Below are 23,136 nucleotides of genomic sequence, written 5' to 3' on the forward strand. Positions count from 1 at the left end.
GGCCGAAAAAGGGCGGCCGCTGGGCGCATCGCGGAGCGGAGAATCGCCGGGGGGGGGGGCGCCGCCAACAGCCCCCGACCGGCGCGACGCGATTCCCGCCCCCGCTGAAAAACGGCGCCGGAGAATCCGGCAGCCGGCGTCGGGGCAGTGGGGCGGGATTCACGCCGCCCCCAGACGATTCTCCGGCCCGGCGGGGGGTCGGAAAACCGTGCCCTTTGTTTCTTTTTAAATCGCGCCCAATATAGCTGCAATTCTTACATTCATCAGACTATTCATTAATAGAAATATAATTACACATTGAAGAGTAAACATATGAAGAATATAGGAAAGAAGAGGAAAAGGGAATCAGAGAAAATAGGCCAGGTGTGCAGCAGCTGGTTGTTTTGTTGATCTTTCCGCTGCTGGTGTGGTCGGAGTTACAGGCCGAAATCTCCCGTCCTCGCCCGCGCTGGGGTGGTCGGAGTTACAGACCGAAATCTCCCGTCCTCGCCCCCGGCTGGTGTGGTCGGAGTTACAGGCCGAAATCTCCCGTCCTCGCCCGCGCTGGGGTGGTCGGAGTTACAGACCGAAATCTCCCGTCCTCGCCCCCGGCTGGTGTGGTCGGAGTTACAGGCCGAAATCTCCCGTCCTCGCCCGCGGCTGGGGTGGTCGGAGTTACAGGCCGAAATCTCCCGTCCTCGCCCGCGGCTGGGGTGGTCGGAGTTACAGGCCGAAATCTCCCGTCCTCGCCCCCGGCTGGGGTGGTCGGAGTTACAGGCCGAAATCTCCCGTCCTCGCCCGCGGCTGGGGTGGTCGGAGTTACAGACCGAAATCTCCCGTCCTCGCCCGCGGCTGGGATGGTCGGAGTTACAGGCCGAAATCTCCCGTCCTCGCCCGCGGCTGGGGTGGTCGGAGTTACAGGCCGAAATCTCCCGTCCTCGCCCCCGGCTGGGGTGGTCGGAGTTACAGGCCGAAATCTCCCGTCCTCGCCCCCGGCTGGGGTGGTCGGAGTTACAGGCCGAAATCTCCCGTCCTCGCCCGCGGCTGGGGTGGTCGGAGTTACAGGCCGAAATCTCCCGTCCTCGCGCCCGGCTGGGATTTTCCGCTGAAAGTGAACGGAGTTTCGGCTGGAGCGCCAAATGTCCCGTTCGGCCTGTGTCGCGCAACGGACGGGGCTGGAGAATCACGTGCCTCAGGTGAGATTTCCCAGCCCTTGCCGTCGGCAGGGTCTTCCAGTCAGACCAAAGGCAAACCCCCCACCCCCACGGCGGGTTCCCTGGCTTTTCAAACCAACCACTGGGGGCTCACCTGATTTTGGTGTTTCCCAACCAATTGAAGCAGGCGGATGCGACGGCTCAATCATTTAAAGGAACGCTGTAAAGATCAGGATGGTGGGGGTTTTGGCAACAATAACCAGCACGGCTGGAAGCTCCACTTGGCAAGGCACACCGCGTTTCAGCAACGTGTCCCTGGAGGGGATGGTGTAAGTGCCTCCAGGGGCATTGTGTTTCCTTTCAATGGGAGGATGACGGTAGCTACTGAAAGCGAGCAGGCACAGCTGGGCTGCGGGCCAAGGAGGGCGGTGCCTCGCTCCTAAACATTGTGCCACAAGAAGTTTAATGACCCGGTCAGGGCAGGAAAGGTCGGTGGCGCTACATATTCAAAGACTCCTCTCACTCTGCCTTTTCCAACATTCTTCTGAGCATCACTGCTCATTTCAGCACATCTTGCAGGCGCCCCCATCCCTCTCCGTAGAGGCACCTCCTCGTATTCCTGTCAGACCAGTCACCGATCACATGTATCCTCATCTCATTGCCATGTTGCACAAACTCCTCACAAACTGCTGTCGTTCCATCTCCACAACGCAGTCCACTGTCTCCGTGCAGGTGAAGCGAGCACACAACGTCAGGGCGGGGCAGCGGACCCGAAGTGGCTCTCCACTCATCTCCACCTTGCCAGCCACAGGCGAGGAGGCGCTGGAGGTGAACTGGGCTTGGCTCGCGTTTCAAGGTGCACCTTCCGACTCCGCTGCTTATTTGGCACCGGGCACTGACGCGGGATACGTTTCTTTCCGGTGATCTCTCAATTTACCTCAGTTCTTATGGTCCATCAGGAATAATGCATATTGACCGCAACTGGACAGGAGGTCCCACCCAGTACTGTGCAATCCCCACACGGACAGCAGAGGCCATAGTGCTGTGGATCAGAGGATAGAAAAACGTTCACATTTTAATGACTTCAAGTACTGCTTCAAAGTAACGGGTATATATGAGATGCAAGGCTAGGGACCAAGTGCTGCAAAACTGGATTAGAATAGCTAGGTGCTTGATGGCTGAAGGGCCTCTTTTTGTGCTGTAAAACTCGATGACTCCATGAGATTGGTGGAACTGTCAAATTCGTTCCTTGTGTGCTTCCCATCCTGTCTGTGTCTCTAAACGTCGCACCCTGACAGTTGGTTCAGTCTAAGTTTTGATCAGACATGTGAACGACTCTGATCCTCGACCGATTAACATGTGTAAAGGTTCAGTCACATGCCCATAAATCTTTGATAGCTTTCATCAAAGAGGTCGTACTGCAACATCCTGAGGCTAAGTGCTGACGCCGTCGTAAACGCCGTCGCGTTTTACGATGGAGTCAACAGGCCCCCAGGAGCAGCGACTCTGCGCCCTACAGGAGGCCAGCATGGCCCTGGAGTGACCCACGCCGCTGCAGCTGCCGATACTGGCGTCAAATGGGCGCTGCACGTCTGCGCATGCATCTGCGATTGGCGCGAATGCGCGCATGCGCGGTGGCTTCCTTCTCCGCGCCGGCCACGATGCAACATGGCCTAGGGCTACCGGAGCCGGCGGGGAGCAAAAGAGGCCCCCAGCCCGAGAGGCCAGCCCGCCGATCGGTAGGCCCTGATCGCGGGCGAGGCCATGGCGGAGGCCCCCTGCCTTTGTCGCATCCTTGGCCGTCGCACCTTCAGCTGCCCAGACCCCAAACTCTGGAAAGCCCTACCGAAAGCTCCCCACCTCTCGCCCCGCCTTCTAAAATTCCGTCTCTTCGTTCAAGCGATTGATCACCCCTCCGAAAATCTACTTTGGAAGTCAGTGAAATGAAAACTGTGAGACCCATAAAAATGGCAGCTGTGCTGACGGTGGCCATTTTAAGCTGGCACTCAAAAGTCAACACGACCCCCAGCGAGTTGAGTAAAGCACAATGGGGGGGGGGGGGGGGGGTTGAGATTTTTGTCGAAGGCAGCAGCCCACTATGGGGCTCATCGTGAATAGGCACCCAATTTTACACTACTTCGGAAAATATTGTCAAGGTTTTATCATTCCATGCCAAATAAAAATGATCATGAGACTAGGAAACAAGGCTCCCAAAAAGCATTTGAACTGTCGTCCTGTGCACTTCAGTGGGAAGATGTTCTATTGATCAAAACTGCTTATTTGTCAAAAGCAAACATTTCAATCTGTCTCCTGAAAATCACCTCAGCTATAAGGGTTGTCGGAACTTTCCATTTGTGTATTTCTGATCACCCAGTTACTGAAAGGACATTGGGCGCGATCGAACGGAAAAGCTCTCAGTGTCGTTTGTGGTGGTTCTTGCTGGGTGTTCCAAAGATGTGCAGGTTAGGTGGATTGGCCATGATAAATTGCCCTTAGTGCCCAAAATTGCCCTTAGTGTTGGGTGGGGTTACTGGGTTGTGGGGATAGGGTGGAGGTGTTGACCTTGGGTAGGGTGCTCTTTCCAAGAGCCGGTGCAGACTCGATGGGTCGAATGGCCTCCTTCAGCACTGTAAATTCTCTGACTGCTATCCAACCATAGACATTTTGGGGGGCCCTGGGGTTTTCTCCCAGGTCAGGCCCACACTTAGAATTATTTTCATCACTGGGGAGCTGAACTTGCTGGCCAGACCGGCTCTTCAGCCCCACTCCCCCCCCCCCCCCCCCCCCCCCCCCCCCCCCCCCCCCCCCCCCCCCCCCCCCCCCCCCCCCCCCCCCACCTCACCCATGGCAATGATACCCCTAATACCCCTATGCATATGGACATTAACCAATGTCATCACTTGGGGGAAGGGGGGGACCAAACTGAACTTTTGAACTGGGTCATCACCCCAGTCCGCCAAGGAAAATGGTGCACCTGATTGGTGAAATTATTTTTAGAACCAGATCGGAAAGCTATTGCTTTGCAGTAACCTGACTAATGATGTTCTCGGCGGCTGTACTGAAATGTTCGGAAAATCACTGTTGCTCTTTCTTGCAAAACGGGTTTTCTCTTTTTTTTGTGTGTGCTGATAATGCGTTTCTGTTTCGCCGCAGGGATTTCCAGGAAATTTTGGGGAGAGGGGATCGCCAGGCGTGGACGGAAGCCCAGTAAGTGGACACGTGTGCTTTAATATGTCGGCAGAATAGTTTGCTTCCATTTCCTGCTCCAACCATTCCTCTTTACTATCCGCCCACAATTGTTTTTAGGACCTTTAAGACGGGAGACGAGGAAACATTTCTTCACTCAAAGAAATGTTGGTGTTCAGAGGGACTTGGGTGGACTTGTACGAGGAATGCTAGCTTGCAGGCACAGTTAAGGAGGCACGTTGACCCGTATTGTAAGGGGATTGGAGTGGAGATGTAAGGAAGGAGTATAGGTATAAGGAGGTCTTACCACAATTGTACTGGGCTCTGATGAAACCGCACCTGGATGACTGGGTGCAGTTTTGGTCTCCATATTTAAGGAAGGATACACTTGCATCGGAGGTGGGGCAGCAAGGTTCAGTAGGTTGGCTCCTGGGAGTCGTCCTACCATGAGAAACGAAGTAAATTGGGCCTATACTGAGTTTCCTTATGGGGACAAAGTCCTATCTTCACATTGGGGATACACACCATCGTGTTGTGTGACACGACCAACGTGCGAAATAGGATAGACTCAAACAGATCTAGCAACTCTAGACTGGGTATCCATGAGGCGGTGTGGGCCGTCTGCAGCAGCAGAGTTGTACTCAACCACAATCTGTAACCTTATGGCCCGGCATAGCCCCCACTCTACCGCTACCAACAAGCCAGGGGCTTGATCCTGATGCCAGGAACAGCACCACACAAACCTATAAACGAGAAGTCAACCTGGTGGCACACCAACACCAGAACTACTTGTGTACCAAACAGTGGAATCAGCATGTGATGAATAGAACTAAGCAATTGCACAGTCAATGGACTAGATCTGAGCGAGCTGAATTTCGCTCAATATTAATCTGACATTTGTCTTAAGAGTAGCATCTGCCCTTCCATTTGACTCATGCTGGGGTCAAATGCACTCTCCAATATAATTTTATACGTTTGCCAATCAAATATTGTTTGAATATTTTTGGATATTTGCTTTCATTTATTGATATCCGGGGCAAAATTCTCCGGTATCGGCGCGATGTCCGCCGACCGGCGCCAAAAACGGCACAAATCAGTCCGGCATCGCGCCGCCCAAAGGGGCGGAATCCTCCGCCCCTTGACCGGCCGAGTCCTAACCTTGAGGGGCTAGGCCCGCGCCGGACTGATTTCCGCCCCGCCAGCTGGCGGAAGTGCCCCGCCAGCTGGCGCGGAAATGACATTGCTAGGTGGCGCATCCGCGGGAGCGTTAGCGGCCGCTCACGGCATCCCCGCGCATGCGCTATGGAGGGAGTCTCTTCCGCCTCCGCCATGGTGGAGACCGTGGCGGAGGCGGAAGGGAAAGAGTGCCCCCATGGCACAGGCCCGCCCGCGGATCGGTGGGCCCCGATCGCGGGCCAGGCCACCGTGAGGGCACCCCCCGGGGCCAGATCGCCCCGTGCCCCCCCCCAGGACCCCGGAGCCCGCCCGTGCCACCTTGTCCCGCCAGTAAGAGAGGTGATTTAATCCACGTCGGCGGGACAGGCATTCCAGCAGCGGGACTTCGGCCCATCCGGGCCGGAGAATGGCGGGGGGGGGGCCGCCAACCGGCACGGCGCGATCCCCGCCCCCACCGAATCTCCAGTGCCGGAGAATTCGGCAACTGGCAGGGGCGGGATTCACGCCTGCCCCGGCGATTCTCCGACCCGGCGGGGGGTCGGAGAATCTTGCCCCAGAGGTACATCACTGACGCAGGCTATGCAGGGCACCATAGTATAGCTGTTGTGCATAAGGGGGAGATGGATGGACCAATCTTCAGTGTTCTGAATGCTTCCCAAAATACCTGCCTGTCCCTGTGCACAGAATCATAGAAAGGTTACAGCACAAGAGGGGATCTTTCAGCCTTGGTCATGTTGGTGCTGTCTCTTAGAGGGCCGCTCACCCAGCCCCACTACGCCGCCTTTTCCCCGTGACCCTGCAATTTGTCTTCCTTCACATAATTATCCAATTCTCATTTGAAAACGTCGATTGAATCTGGCCCCCGTCGCACTCTCAGGCCGCGCATCCCAGATCCTAACCACTCGCTGCATTCATCGCAAATAGCAGCCAATGGTCTTGTTGTGAAATTTAAATTTTGGAGCAACATTGGGGACGTACCACCGTTTGTTACACTGGGTAAAGTGGAAATGAGGCACTGGTTATAATAATCTTTATTAGTGTCTTACATTAACACTGCAATGAAGTTACTGTGAAAAGCCCCTAGTCGCCACATTCCGGCGCATGTTCGAGTACACGGAGGGAGAATTCAGAATGTCCAATTCACCGAACAAGCACATCTCTCGGGACTTGTGGGAGGAAACCGGAGCACCCGGAGGAAACCCACGCAGAGACGGGGAGAATGTGCAGACTCCGCACAGACAGTGACCCAAGCCGGGAATTGAACTTGGGACCCTGGCGCTGTGAAGCCACAGTGCTAACCACTGTGCCACCGTGCTGCTGTTACTTATGCACGGTTACATTTCCAGCCAGGATTTATGAAAAAACCCTGACATTTATATCGCTGTGAATACCTGTAAATAAACACAAGAATTTGCCAAGCGTGGAAAATGAATGAAATGTAATATCCCATTGACAATGTCCAGCCAGTAACATTGCTCAATTTATTTCAATGAGATTTTCCTGAATGTTGAAATACAGTTCTTTCAGTATTATTGGCAGTGACCCATATTTGACAATTTTGTAATGTTAGTAGGAAATGGCCTGGCCACCCACATTCCGAATGTGCATTTATTAATTCATTTGTTTTCACCAGAACCTTATTGGGACTGTCGACATTGCCCTGCCAGTCTTCTGTTTTTGTTCAATCCTCCCTTACTCCACGTCTCAGTGTTACGCCATGTCTCCCTTACTCCACATCTCCCTTACTCCACATCTCCCTTACTCCACGTCTCCCTTACTCCACGTCTCCCTTACTCCACGTCTCCCTTACTCCACATCTCGGTGTTACTCCACGTCTCCCTTACTCCACGTCTCCCTTACTCCACATCTCCCTTACTCCACATCTCCCTTACTCCACGTCTCCCTTACTCCATGTCTCGGTGTTACGCCACGTCTCCCTTACTCCACATCTCCCTTACTCCACATCTCCCTTACTCCACGTCTCCCTTACTCCACGTCTCCCTTACTCCACGTCTCCCTTACTCCACATCTCGGTGTTACTCCACGTCTCCCTTACTCCACGTCTCCCTTACTCCACGTCTCCCTTACTCCACGTCTCCCTTACTCCACGTCTCGGTGTTACTCCACGTCTCCCTTACTCCACGTCTCGGTGTTACGCCACGTCTCCCTTTCTCCACGTCTCCCTTACTCCACATCTCCCTTACTCCACGTCTCCCTTACTCCACGTCTCCCTTACTCCACATCTCGGTGTTACTCCACGTCTCCCTTACTCCACGTCTCCCTTACTCCACGTCTCCCTTACTCCACGTCTCCCTTACTCCACGTCTCGGTGTTACTCCACGTCTCCCTTACTCCACGTCTCGGTGTTACGCCACGTCTCCCTTTCTCCACGTCTCCCTTACTCCACGTCTCCCTTACTCCACGTCTCGGTGTTACTCCACGTCTCCCTTACTCCACATCTCCCTTACTCCACGTCTCCCTTACTCCACGTCTCCCTTACTCCACGTCTCCCTTACTCCACGTCTCGGTGTTACTCCACGTCTCCCTTACTCCACGTCTCCCTTACTCCACGTCTCCCTTACTCCACGTCTCGGTGTTACGTCTCCCTTACTCCACGTCTCGGTGTTACGTCTCCCTTACTCCACGTCTCGGTGTTACTCCACGTCTCCCTTACTCCACGTCTCCCTTACTCCACGTCTCCCTTACTCCACGTCTCGGTGTTACGCCACGTCTCCCTTACTCCACGTCTCGGTGTTACTCCACGTCTCCCTTACTCCACGTCTCCCTTACTCCACGTCTCCCTTACTCCACGTCTCCCTTACTCCACGTCTCGGTGTTACGCCACGTCTCCCTTTCTCCACGTCTCGGTGTTACTCCACGTCTCCCTTGCTCCACGTCTCGGTGTTACTTACGTCTCCCTTACACCACGCCTCCCTTACTGCACATCTCGTTGTTACTCCAAGTCTCCCTTTCTCCACGTCTCGGTGTTACTCCACGTCTCCCTTACTCCACATCTCCCTTACTCCACGTCTCCCTTACTCCACATCTCCCTTACTCCACGTCTCCCTTACTCCACATCTCCCTTACTCCACGTCTCCCTTACTCCACGTCTCCCTTACTCCACGTCTCCCTTACTCCACGTCTCCCTTACTCCACGTCTCCCTTACTCCACGTCTCCCTTACTCCACGTCTCCCTTACTCCACGTCTCCTTACTCCACATCTCCCTTACTCCACGTCTCCCTTACTCCACGTCTCCCTTACTCCGCGTCTCCCTTACTCCACGTCTCCCTTACTCCACGTCTCCCTTACTCCACGTCTCCCTTACTCAACGTCTCGGTGTTACTCCACATCTCCCTTACTCTATGTCTTGGTGTTACTCCACGTCTCCCTTACTCCACGTCTCCCTTACTCCACGTCTCAGTGTTATGTCTCCCTTACTCCACATTCGATGTTACTCCACATCTCCCTTACTCCACGTCTCGGTGTTACTCCACGTCTCCCTTACTCCACGTCTCCCTTACACCACGTCTCAGTGTTACGTCTCCCTTACTCCACGTCTCAGTGTTACTCCACGTCTCCCTTACTCCACGTCTCGGTGTTACTCCACGTCTCCCTTACTTCACGTCTCCCTTACTCCACGTCTCCCTTACTCCACGTCTCCCTTACTCCACGTCTCGGTGTTAACCCCTCAGTTTCTCCTTCACTTGTTGCCTGACTGTCGAGTCTGCATTTCCAGTGGCCATACTTGGCTGCCTTTCTTTTATTTTAATTCATTTTTTACGGGATGTCGACTTCGCTGGTTAGGCCAGCATTTATTACCCATCCCTAATTGCCTTTGAGAAGGTGGCGGGTGAGCCGCCTTCTTGAACCACTGCAATCCCTGTGGTGTAGGTACACCCACTGTGCTGTTAGGGAGAGAGTCCCAGGATTTTGACCCAGTGACACTGAAGGAACGGCCAATATATTTCCAAGTCGGGGTGATGAATGACTTGGCGGGGTACCTCCAGGTGGTGGGATTCCCAGGTATCTGCTGCTCTTGTCCTTCTAGGCGGTAGTGGTCGTGGGTTTGGAAGGTGCTGCCTAGGGAGCCTTGGTGAGCAACACTAACAATTTGACCCTGCTGTTATGTGTGAATCTCCACATTGTCTACAGTTCTACCCTAGACTAAATGTGTGCAACAGTGATGTAAGACCTGACGTAGGTTTAGCATTTAACTGGAGATAGTGGTCTGACCAATTGAAATCTCTTCATGGATACCCCATGTTCTCTTTCCCCGCCGGCGCCGGACTAGCCCCTGAAGGTGCGGAGGATTCTGCACCTGAAAATGAAATGAAATGAAAATCACTTATTGTCACAAGTAGGCTTCAAATGAAGTTACAGTGAAAAGCCCCTAGTCTCCACATTCCGGCACCTGTTCGGGGAGGCTGGTACGGGAATTGAACCGTATTGCTGGTCTGCCATGGCCTGCTTTAAAAGCCAGCTCTTTAGCCCTGTGCTAAACCTTCCGGGCGGCCCAACGCCGGAGTGGTTCACGCCACTCCCCGGCGCCTGTACGGCCCACCCCGCCGGATAGCGGAGAATCCCGGCCATGATCTTTTTAACATGCAGAGAGAGAGAGAGAGAGACTCCCAGATCCTTGTAGTCTGAATACAGCTTCGAACTGTCTAAATCAAAGGTAAAACACAGAGCCACAAACAGCTTCCAGCTCAAAACAAAAGTAAAAACCAGAGCCACAGCCCAGCTCCACCCACACAATGACATCACTGCAGCCACTTGAGAAGACAAACATTTCTTCAAGGGACATTCCCATGACAGTACATGGACCAGGCGTGAAATAGCTCATTCTGGTTTTGCTCCCCGAGGCTGCAGTGCTCCGCTGTGCAATGTTCCCTGGCTCCATTACTCTGCACAAGCTCCCACTGTGTAGTGTTCTCTGCCTCCATCTGTGTCTTATGGCTTGGAATGGGACCATAATGTTGCATCCCAATGAATGTGACATTCGAGCCAATCAGGATTTCACGTGCATTGAACATTTTGTAAATGTGTCACTTTGGATCCTTTCCTCATCCCACACCTGAACAACAACCGCTTCAGACTATTGTTGACTAATAATACAACATAGGGATCAACTCTTTGCTCAAAAATAGACTCCAGCGCTGAATGACACTCATTCAAACTCAGCAACAAATATTCAATATGGCAATGATCAGCAATTTGCACCAGCTGCTCATTACAGCAATGCTGTACACGCAGTGATCTATATGGCAATAGGCATTTGTTCTGTTCTTTAGACGCGTCTGCCAAACCACAAATATTGCTGCTGGGGTTCCAACAGTAATGAGGCATTGGGTCGATTATAGTGTGTTTGCTCAAGAAAGTGTGAACGAAGATTGAATGAAAGTAGAAATAAGCTGACCAATGATTGGAAAACTGGTGCTTTGTGGTCCCCGCGACAACCCTTTTTTCGGAACACTTCATTACATTTTTTAAATAAATTTAGATTACCCCAACTTTTTTTCCACTTCAGGGGCAATTTGGCCTGGCCAATCCACATCTTTGGGTCGTGGGGGTGAGACCCACGCAAACACGGGGTGAACGTACAAACTCCGCATGGACGGACAGTCACCTGGGGTCGGGATCGAATCTCGGCGCCGTGAGGCAGTAGTGCTAACCACTGCGCCACCGGGCCACCCTGGAACACTTCATTTATGACACTTCATCTTACCAGTGTTTTATTTCCAGTTTATTAACTAACTTTGTACTTTGGATTCATGGGCATGATTCTCAATCCTGAGGCTAAGTGTTGACGCCGTCGGAAACACCGTCGCGTTTGTCGATGGCGTCAACGCGGCCTCAGGATCAGCAATTCTGGCCCCTACAGGGGGCCAGCCCGGCACTGGAGCGACCCTCGCCGCTCCAGCTGCTGATCCAGGCGTGAACTGGGCGCCGCGGGGTCCGAGCATGCGCAGTGGCACCGGCGCCAACGCGGGCATGCGTGGTGTCTCCCTTCTCCGCGCCGGCCCCGACGCAAGATGGCGTAGGGCTACAGGGGCCGGTGCGGAAGAGAGGAGGCCCCCAGCCCGAGACGCCGGCCTGCCGATCGGTGGGCCCTGATCGCGGGCCAGGCCACATCGGAGACTCCCCACTGGGGTCAGACGCCCGCCCACAGGCCGCCTGCCCCCCCGGCCCTCCCACGCCGAGTTCCCGCCGGCTGAGAGCAGGCGTGAAGGCGCTGGCGGGACTCGGGTTTTTTGACACGGCCGTTCGGCCCATCCCGGGCCGAGAATTGCCGCGGGGGCCCCCGTAGATTCTCTGCGGAGAATCGCGTCACGGCCTCTGGGCGGCGTGGCGCGATTTGCGCCGGGCGTGGTGATTCTCTGGCCCAGCCCCGGGCTGAGAGAATACCGCCCCATGTTCATTAAAAGGACTATAAAAAAAATCGGATTTCATTTCAATTTAGGCTCTTAAACATGTACTGTTGCCATATTAGGAAAGAAAAATAAAAGGTCGATTGTCCAGAGATTATCGCTTCAGTCTCTTAAAAACAGCAGATTGATATCTGTGCTAGATTAGTCATAGGACTGAACATATCAAGTCTTTCTTGTTCTTTTAAAAATTATTTCTTGCGATGTGGGCATCATTGGCAAGGCCAGTATTTGTTGTCCGTCCCTAATTGCCCTTGTACTGAGTGGCTTGCTCGGCCAGTTCAGAGTTGTATTTTTGTAAATTTAGAGTACCCAATTATTTTTCCCCCAATTAAGGGGCAATTTAGCGTGGCCAATCCACCTACCCTGCACATCGTTGGGTTGTGGGGGCGAAACCCACGCAGACACGGGGAGAATGTGCAAACTCCACACGGACAGCGACCCGGGGCCGGGATCGAGCCTGGGACCCGGTGCCATGAAGTGACAGTGCTAGCCACTGCGCCACCGTGCCGCCTTTGAGGGCAGTTAAAAGTTGACCACATTTCTGGAGTCATATGTAGCCCAGTCCGGGTGAGGATGGAAGATTTCCTTCCCTATGGGACATTGTAGTGAACCAGGTGGTTTTTTGACGACATCTAATGATGCATTCATGGTCACCATGACTGAGATTTCAATTGAGATTAAACCACCTACCTTACCGGCGGGACAAGGCGGCGCGGGCGGGCTCCGGTGTCCTGGGGGGAGCGCGGGGCAATCTGGCCCCGGGGGGGGGGGTGCCCCCACGGTGGCCTGGCCCGCGATCGGGGCCCACCGATCTTGACCTCTCTTGCTGGGGGCCTCCTTTCTTCCGCACCGGCCCCTTCAGCCCTGCGCCATGTTGCGTCGGGGCCGGCACGGAGAAGGGAGCCACTGCACGTGCGCCCGTTGGCGCCGGTGCCACTGCGCATGTGCGGACCCCGCGGCGCCCAGTTGATGCCGGGAGCAGCAGCTGGAGCGGCGTGGGTTGCTCCAGTGCCGTGCTGACCACCTGTAGGGGCCAGAATTGCTGATCCTGAGGCCATGTTGACGCCGTCGGGAAACGTGATGACGTTTACGACGGCGCCAACACTTAGCCCCAGGATCAGAGAATCCCGCCCTCTGTCTTTTGGTGGCCAGTAACTATTGCCAGCGGTTGAACAAAAGAGGGACTGCCAATATTGCCAAAAGAAAGATAAAGCATTGCTTATCCATCATATCTTTGGGTTGATTTGTCACTGAGTGCATTTGGCATTGGGGAAACAAAACTACAATTTTGTATTTGCATCAAGCCTTCAAAGGTCAGTGGGATGGTGGATGAGCTGGGTGTTTGCTGGGTGGGGGGGGTGAAGGGTTTGGGGCAAGCCGCTTCACCTGCCTCCATTTGCTAGTCAACTGCAGGAACTGGGACTTTATCGGGAGCAGTGCAATACTTATAAAGAAAACCGAGATGGTTGTGGTCACTTTGCGTCACTTGTTAGATCAGAAACCTTTGCTCATGTTGATGTCTCTACTTGACAAATCGTTTAATTCTCTCTTCTGTAACTCAGTATTTCCACGCGTCTGCTACGGCGCGAGACAATACCTTAAGCGAAGCAAGCCACAATGAAGTAAACATCATCATGTCGGGAAATTATTTAATCAGTCTAGTCTGCAGTTTCAAAGTGATTCCTTACTTTGCAGCCTGTAACTGGCGTCTCTACTTATTCACCAACTCCAGAAACGATTGGATAGGAGCTTTAGATCCATGTTGAAATTATTTACACGGATTTTGTTAGTCACTGTTTTGTGATTTTCATCAAAGAGCACTTTCAACTCACTGGAGAATTTAGCCAGTGGTGGTTTAGTTCCTGTCATTGAACTGTGCGCTCACTGTAATGGTATCCAGATTGAGGTAGCGGTATTTTTGTGTCTAATCATAGTGGGAAAGCAAAATCTCTCTGAATAACTGGTAAGCAAAGATTTCACAGTAGCTCTTAAACAAGGATATCACAGTAGCTCTTATTGATGATATTACAATATGATATCCCCGTCGGATGATGCACTCTTGTGAAGGTAGCACGGTAGCATTGTGGATAGCACAGTTGCTTCACAGCTCCAGGGTCCCAGGTTCGATTCCTGACTTGGGTCACTGTCTGTGCGGAGTCTGCACATCCTCCCCGTGTGTGCGTGGGTTTCCTCCGGGTGCTCTGGTTTCCTCCCACAGTCCAAAGATGTGCAGGTTAGGTGGATTGGCCATGATAAATTGCCCTTAGTGTCCAAAATTGCCCTTAGTGTTGGGTGGGGTAACTGAGTTATGGGGACAGGGTGGAGGTGTTGACCTTGGATAAGGTGCTCTTTCCAAGAGCCGGTGCAGACGTGATGGGCCGAATGGCCTCCTTCTGCACTGTAAATTCGACACACATTGTCATTGGCAGCGTCAGAAATTGAGGAACATTAGCACATTTTCTGAATCAGGCGCTTCAAATGTTTAGCGACCATATTAGTAAAGGTACCGGCTAGAGAGAAGACCAAGTAGCGAAGTACTTTAAGACAGAGATAGATAGGTTTACGCTCAGTTCCCCCCCAATCCATTGCTGTCAATCAATTCACACATTTGTCAGTCGCCATTTTCAGAGTGAGTAAACCAAGTCAAACGTTGCAGGTCGCCTTGTGGACGGTTTATGGGCAGGGCAGGGTTTTTTAAAAAGTTGCTTCCATTTCCGGATTGTTGGAGACAAGACAGAGGAGGAAACGCAAGGACGGTGAGAATTAAGGAGATGAGAGAGTCGAAAGAGGAGAGACTGAAAGCTGACTCCTATAATTTGTTTGACATTCAGGCAAGACGATGTCTGAGTGGCTTTATTTGTGTAATGCTGATGTTTATTGGAGCAACTGCAGTTTGTCATCTGAACATTAGCAAAGTTTACAAGCAAACAAGGAAAGAATTTCCCTAAATCTACATAAGGAAGATTTGTATTTATATTATTCCCGATTGTGCCTTCTGGACATCCCAAAGCACTTGAAATATATAAACGATATAGGTGAGAATGTGGGGGGGATGAGAAGTAAGCTTGCGGATGACACGAAGAGTAGCCAGGTGGTTGACAGTGAAGGAGAAGGTCTTGAGTTGCAGCAGGATATGGACATATTGGTCAGATGGGCAGATCAGCGGCAAAATTGCCCTTAGTGTTGGGTGGGGTTACTGGGTTATGGGGACAGGGTGGAGGTGTTGACCTTGGGTAGGGTGCTCTTTCCAAGAGCCGGTGCAGACTCGATGGGCCGAATGGCCTCCTTCCGCACTGTAAATTCTCTGAAAATGGAATTTAACCCTGAAAAGAGATGGTCCACTTCAGGAGGAGTAACAAGTCAAGGGAGCACTGAATGAATGCAGGACAGTAGGAAGCTCAGAGGAGCAGTGGGAACTTGGGGTGTTGGCCACAGATCCCCGAAGGCGGCAGAACATGTGAATTAGAGTAGTTAGGAGGGCAGCACGGTAGCATTGTGGATAGCACAATTGCTTCACAGCTCCAGGGTCCCAGGTTCGATTCCGGCTTGGGTCACTGTCTGTGCGGAGTCTGCACATCCTCCCCGTGTGTGCGTGGGTTTCCTCCGGGTGCTCCGGTTTCCTCCCACAGTCCAAAGGTGTGCAGGTTAGGTGGACTGGCCATGATAAATTGCCCTTAGTGTCCAAAATTGCCCTTAGTGTTGGGTGGGGTTACTGGGTTATGGGGATAGGGTGGAGGTGTTGACCTTGGGTAGGGTGCTCTTTCCAAGAGCCGGTGCAGACTCGATGGGCCGAATGGCCTCCTTCTGCACTGTAAATTCTATGAAATTACTTGCCTTTATCAGTCGTGGCATAGATGATAAGAGCAGTGAGGTTATGTCGGAGCTGTCAAGGACTTTGGTTAGGCCACAGCTGGAGTACTGTGTGCAGTTCTGGTCACCGCAGTATTGGCAGCCTGCGATTGCACTGGAGAGGGTGCGGAGGTGTTTCACCAGGATGTCTCCTGGTGACCTATGAAGAGAGGCTGGATAAGCTCCGGTTGTTTTCTTTGTAGCAGAATATGCTGAGAGGGGACCTGATTGAGGTGTATAGGAGTATGAGAGGCATGGACATAATGGATAGAAAACAGCTGTTCCCCTTCATTGAAGGGTCAATAACAAGGGGGCATAATTTTAAGATGAGGGGCAGAAGGTTGAAGGGGATTTGAGGACATTGTTTTCACCCAGAGAGTGATGGGAATCTGGGGTGACATTCTCCGACCCCCCGCCGGGTCAGAGAATCGCCGGGGACTGGCGTGAATCCCGCCCCCGCCGGTTGCCGAATTGTCCGGCACCGGATATTCGGCGGGGGCGGGAATCGCGCCGCGCCGGTTGGCGGGCCCACCCCCGGTGATTCTCCGGCCCGGATGGGCCGAAGTCCCGCTGCTGGAATGCCTGTCCCGCCGTGGATTAAACCATCTCTCTTACCGGCGGGACAAGGCGGCGCGGGCGAGCTCCGGGGTCCTGAGGGGGGCGCAGGGTGATCTAGCCCCGGGGGGTGCCCCCACGGTGGCCTGGCCCGCGATCGGGGCCCACCGATCCGCGGGCGGGCCTGTGCCGTGGGGGCACTCTTTTCCTTCCGCCTTCGCCATGGTCTCCACCATGGCGGAGGCAGAAGAGACTCCCTCCACTGCGCATGCGCGGGGATGCCGTGAGCGGCCGCTGACGCTCCCGTGCATGCGCCGCCCAGCAATGTCATTTCCGCGCCAGCTGGCAGGGCACCAAAGGCCTTTGCCGCAAGCTGGCTGGGCGGAAATCAGTCCGGCGCGGGCCTAGCCCCTCAAGGTTAGGGCTCGGCCGCTCAAGTGGCGGAGGATTCCGCACCTTTGGGGCGCCGCGATGTCGGACTGATTCGCACCGTTTTTGGCGCCGGTCGGCGGACATCGCGCCGATTACGGAGAATTTCGCCCTGGAATGCGCTGCCTGGGAGGGTAGTAGAGGCAGAAACCTTTAAAAAGTACTTGAAATGAAATGAAAATTGCTTATTGTCACAAATAGGCTTCAAAAGAAGTTACTGTGAAAAGCCCCTAGTCGCCTCATTCCGGCGCCTGTTGGCCGGGGAGGCTGGTACGGGAATTGAACCGTACTGCTGGCCTGCTGGGTCTGCTTTAAAAGCCAGCGATTTAGCCCTGTTCTAAACCAGCCCTAGTACTTGGGTGAGCATTTGAAATGTCCGAACATTCAAGGTTATGGGGCAAGTGCTGGGATGTGAGATTAGTGTAGATTAGAGTTGTGTTTTTGGTCGGTGCAGGCATGTTGGGCCGAAGGACCTGTTCTGTACTGTATGATTCTAGGATTAATGTTTAAGTTTAGCATAACACAAGCTCCTTAAAGGCAACAACTATTGGATCACAGCCGACAAGATACGGGGCGGGATTCTCCGAGCCTCCGCTCTGAAATCGCGATCGGCACGGGGCGGAGAATGGGCGTTCAACGCCGAAATCCGGCACGATTCCGCTCCCGCAATTCTCTGGTCCCCGGAGAATCTCCGCGCACCGCGCGCGTGGTCTACGCGTCGCGGGTAGGGGGCCATTGACAGAGGGCCCCCCCCCGCGATTCACCGAGTGCAGCTGGCCGAGTTCCCGACTGCGTGGTTCTCTCGTGGTCCCACCCATCGAGAACGCGGCGTGGCGGCAGCCATGTCGCCCGGGGCGGCCAACGCCGAGTCAGACGTGCTGGGCCCCGTATTGGCAGCGGAGCTGCGAGGAGCACTCCGGAGCCCCGCTAGCCCCCTCCAGGTAGCAGATTCATTCTGCACTTCCCCATAACCCCTGAGCCCCTTATTAATCAAGAACCTATCTAGCTCTGTCTTAAAGTACTTCGCTACTTGGTCTTCTCTCTAGCCGGAACCTTACTGGCTGACTCTATTTATACAAAAGCAAAACGTTAACAATTCCCCCACCTTATTGGGGGAGCTCATATTCCGCGAGATCCACGGGGTAGCTAATTGTACCTACCATGGAGGACGCGCGCATGTTACAACAGAACCCTTCAAGGTCGTTCTGCTCCTCTAATTCTGACCTCCTGTGCTTCCCCAATTTTAATTGTGTCACCATTGGTTTAGGTGCCTTCTACTGTTTGGGCCTGTGCTGTGGGATTCCTTCCCTAAACTTCCCTACATTTCCACCTCTCTCTCCTCCTTTAGGAAGCTCCTTAAAACCTACTTCTTTGATCCAGCTTTTAGTCGCCTGTCTTAATGGCCAGAATTCTCCGGCCTTTGGGATTCCCTGGCCGGGATTCTCCGACCCCCCGCCGGATCGGAGATTCCTGGGGGGAGGCGCGAATCCCGCCCCGACGCCGGCTGCCTTATTCTCCGGTGCTATTTTACGGATGCCCCCCGGCGATTTTTCTGGCTCCGATGGGCCGAGCGGCCGTCCAGTTTTGGCCAGTCCCGCTGGCGAAGGTTACTCACCTCACGCATGGTGGGACCTGGCAGGTAAGTCGGCGGGGGCTGTCCTGGGGGGGGGGCGGGGTGGCCTGGCCCACGATCGGGGCCTACTGATCTGCAGGTGGGCTTGTTCCGTGGGGGGACTTCTTTCATCCGCGCCGGGCCCCTGTAGGGCTCCGCTATATTGCCCGGGGCCGGCGCGGAGAAGAGAACACCCGTGCATACGCGGAAATACGCCGGCTGGTCCGCGCATGCGCAAGATCACGCCGGCCTTTCTGCGCGAGCGCCAGCTTGCTCCGGCCCTTCGGCGCCGGCTGGAGCAACGGAGACGACTCCAGCGGCAACCTAGCCCCCTAGAAAGGTGAGAATCCCTCACCTCGGGGGCCGTTGACGCCGGCGTCGTTGCCGCCGGATTTCCCGCCTGCGTGGGGACATAGCCCCATTTTCAGAGAATCCCGCCCCCTGTTACCGCCGGCAGCGCACTCCAGCCCCCTGTTACCGCCGGCAGCGCACCCCCGCCCGTGGGTTTCCCGGCCACTGTGGGGTGGCTCCAATGGGAAATCTCATTGACAAATGGCGTGAGTCGGGAATCCCACCGTCGGCGAGCGACGCGCCGTCGGGAAACGCGCGGCTGGGGGAACCGGAGAATCCCACCGGATATCTCCTTACGCGTTCCAGCATCAAATTATGAGAACTCATGCCCGGCATTGGGTGCATTTCAGGCCTCGCATTTCAGGGCACAGCAAGCGTCCCATTCACCCGTATCGAATTCCAAAACCTCACCCAAAGACCCCAGCCTCCGTGTCCCTCGCCGTGCTGCACTCTTGAGTGGCCTCACATTGGTAAAAATTACTTTCCCGGTGGCGGAACAAGCACAGCAGCCAAGGCTTTAACTTTCCTTCTGTAAATAAACAGGAGTTTCACATGCGTCAAACGGTGATTTTTATTTTTGTTTGAATCCTTAACCTGCTAATCAAACAGAGAGCCTGCAGGCAGCAGTTTCTGCTTTGCCAAGAAGTGGGAATTCCTTGTCTACTTGTCCGTGTCCACATTTCCACCCACAGATTACATCAGAGAGATTCGGGACCATGAGGCTGATTTTTCCTCTGTTTGGTGTAAATCGGTCGAGCCGGCACACACACACACGCACATCTGCTCAGGATGGTGATACGCCGGAGGCATTCAGTCCTCACGTGTCTGTCCCCTTGCATAGTTATCCACAGCTCTGTGTAGATTTCTACACTTAAACATAAGCGAAGCCAACAAACGGCTGACTTGGAGTGAAGATTACAGGAGGTAGCCAATTAAAGGAGAAAAGGGGAGAAACCAAGGGCAGGAATTTCCAACCCCACCAGTGACGGGGATCGTTGGCCAAATTGGCCACTCTCCAAATGTTCCTGTCCCGCCCACAGCGATGCCCACGAAATGTCTTACAACCATTGGGAAGGTTTCTTTTTAAAAAAAGATCTGTTTGGAAACCTAGGCGAAGGTTCGAGATTTACATTCGGGAAATTATTACGCCTGAGGCAAAATCTTATCATTGTTTCCTGTCTTAAGTGTCTTCCTTGGCTGCTTGGCACCTGTCACTAATCTTAATTAACGTACTTTTCCTGTATTAATACTGGTGGGGGCACGTCTGGGTCCCTGTAAAAGAACAGAAAAGCTGAGGAGTAGTTGTCCAAAAAAACCCAAGGAAAGCTTGGTGACAGGAAAAAGACAGAAACATGTTGAGGACATGTTAAGAAATAAGCTGCACAATTGAGCCTTGAAATTGTTCATTTTTGATCTTTTCGCTCTGCCCTTCATAGAGAACTTCACTTATATGGGAAAAGCAGACTTCATCGCATCGCTTCCACGTCCTTATTCCGTTTCCTACGTTTGGATGAGGCATTAACCCAAAGCAAATGTCCTGGCCCATATTTAAGCCTCAACTAGCATCATTGAGGCCGATGATCTCAGTGCTGTTCACTGCTGTGTTGTAGGAAACCTGGCAGCCAAGTTGTGTGCAGCAAATCCCACTATCAGATATGTGATACTGATCTCTTCGAGGTGATGTGGATTGAGGAATAAATATTGTCCGGGACACTCGGGAGAACTCCCCCTGCTTTTCTTCAAAATAGCGCCATGGGATCTTTCATATCCACCCAAACAGACCCTTGACGCCTCGATTTAACATGTCACCTATTCACCTCTTACAGTGCAGCACTCCCTCAGTGCTGCACTAGAGTGTGAGCCTCGACCTCGGTCCTCGTGAAAGCATGAGCTCGAGAAAGTTGCTACATTAATGCAAACCCTATCTGGGCAGCACGGTAGCACAGTGGTTAGCACTGTTGCTTCACAGCACCAGGGTCCCGGGTTCGATTCCCGGCTTGGGTCACTGTCTGTGCGGAGTCTGCACGTTCTCCCCGTGTCTGCGTGGGTTTCCTCCGGGCTCTCCGGTTTCCTCCCACAAGTCCTGAAAGACGTGCTGTTCGGTGAATTGGACATTCTGAATTCTCCCTCAGTGTACCCGGACAGGTGCCGGAGTGTGGCGACAAGGGGATTGTCACAGTAACGTCATTACAGTGTTGATGTAAGCCTATTTGAGACAATAAAGGTTATTATTATTTGGAAATTACAGTGTAGTCCCTGCCTGTTTGTCTTTGCACTCTCCATGGTGACCAGGCACTGAATTTGTACAACTCAGAGCTGAGGGAGACCAGCAGTTCACAAGGTTTTTCAATTCTAACAAAGCTTTTCAACAGTTGGGCTTTTTGTCTATGGTATATACAGCAGCGTGGTACTTACACACTGATAACCACACACACAAAAGTTAAAAGTGCACCAATTAAAGGTGATTGCCAAAAAAGCAACAATGACCTGATGGAAATCTTTTGTGAGGATCTGGAATACGCTGCCTGACAGTGAATCATAGAATCATAGAATTTACAGTGCAGAAGAAAGCCATTCAGCCCATCGAGTCTGCACCGGCCCTTGGAAAGAGCACCCCACCTAAGCCCACACCCTATCCCTGTAACCCTGTAACCCTACCCAACCTTCTCGGGCACTTCCTGGACCTTCACGGCCAATCCACCTAACCTGCACATCTTTGGACTGTGGGAGGAAACCGGAGCACCCGGAGGAAAACCACGCAGACACGGGGAGAACGTGCAGACTCCGTGCAGACAGTGACCCAAGGGAATCGAACCTGGGACCCTGGAGCTGTGAAGCAACTGTGCTAGCCACTGTGCGACCGTGTTGCCCATGGAGGCAAATTCAAACGTGGCTTTCGAAAGGGAATTGGCTAATTATCCGAAGAGAAAAAAAGTTTGGGGTTATGGGGCGAAGGCGAGGTGGGAGGGGGGGGTGGGCTGGACTAGCTGAGATACTTTTGCAGAGAACCGCACAGAGACTATGAGCCAAATGATCTCTTTCTGTGCTGTACCCAGAAAACGTCCATGAATTATAAGAAATTGAGAGCAAGAATAAAGATCACTGCGACACACAAAAAGGCGACATGTGACGCAGAGATCAAAAGACGCAGAGAAATGTCAGAGGGAACCGAGAGTAAGCGAGAAGTGTTAAAATAGACAGCGGTCCATGGTAGCTAAGCTCACCATGTGTGAATCAGCAGCATAGACTTGACCAAATGATGCTTGATTTGGTTGCTGAGGATGCATATGAAATGTAAATGTATGGGCCTAACAAAGAGCTGTTTGAGAAGATTACTATCAAAATGTTTTCATTTTAGAATGTTTTGGACCCTGATGTTTCCTTCGGTTTGTCTTGAATCCAGTCCAGCCCGCTTCCTTCTCCAAGCTGAAATCCTAGCCAGAATTATATAAATATTAAGCAAACAAAACTTTCCAAATAAATTTTCACTGTAATTAATTTAAAGCTGAATTAATAAATTGAAACAGTATTTCTGATCCAATGTTCACCAAACTTTTGTTGCTTTTGGTGCACATTCCATGATGATTATTTTTGTTAGTTTCTAACTAAATAAAATTACATACAACTGAATAAAAGTTACATAAAATGTTCTTGCATTTTGTTACATGAAATATCTTGGAAATGCACACAGGATTACGTTGGGTATACTGCACAGAAAAAAGGACTTCCGGCCCAACTAGCTGATTGTTACTGTCCCGCTTCAGACCCCAGCAGTGGCATGGTTACTTGACAGAAACCCCAATGTTTTATTTTTATTTTGTAAGACTGTGAGGAAAGGATACTTCGCTCCAGGGGTGATTTCACAAAGAAATAGGAATCCGGTTTATTAAAACAAACTTTATTACTAACTCAGTATTAAAATATATTTAACATCACATAAGAAAATGGATCACTCTTACCCCTTAAACAATGCTAATCAATACAATGACACATTAACCCTTAACTGCTATCTTTATTCCCACTCAAGCAACAGAACCATCTCAGGTCTCAATCCACTTTTAAGTACAGTTCGCACTCAGGAATACTTACTGCAAAGAGATGTCTTAGATACTCCACTTTGAGAAAGAGAGATGTTTTGAGACTCTAGAAAGAAAGAGACCTGACCCCCCAGCGGGCGACCACTCACCCACATTAATTCCTAGCCATTCTTGTTTTTGGACTTAAACCCAGTCAGTCTCTTCTGATTCCTCTACACACATTGGCCGGGATTTTCCGAGGCTCCGCGCCGCAATCGCGCCCAGAGAATGGGGCGTCGGACCCGCGCGCGCGGTTGATGCGGCGCCGGTCTGGGGCCGTTGAAAGAGGTCCCCGCGGCGATTTTCCACGGACGACTGGCCGAGTTCCCGCCGGCGTGGT

General features: G+C 52.6%; 1 protein-coding gene across 1 annotated transcript in view; it reads left to right on the forward strand.

Moving 5' to 3' along the window:
* col27a1b (collagen, type XXVII, alpha 1b) overlaps positions 1–23,136 on the forward strand; it is a 699,034-nt gene that overhangs the window by 268,816 nt on the left and 407,082 nt on the right. The window contains exon 12 of the mRNA XM_072487808.1: positions 4,287–4,340. Within this exon, the coding sequence (XP_072343909.1) occupies positions 4,287–4,340 (54 nt within the window). The remainder of the gene's footprint in view (positions 1–4,286; positions 4,341–23,136) is intronic.

Source organism: Scyliorhinus torazame, chromosome 22, assembly GCF_047496885.1.
Source record: "Scyliorhinus torazame isolate Kashiwa2021f chromosome 22, sScyTor2.1, whole genome shotgun sequence".
Classification (NCBI taxonomy): domain Eukaryota; kingdom Metazoa; phylum Chordata; class Chondrichthyes; order Carcharhiniformes; family Scyliorhinidae; genus Scyliorhinus; species Scyliorhinus torazame.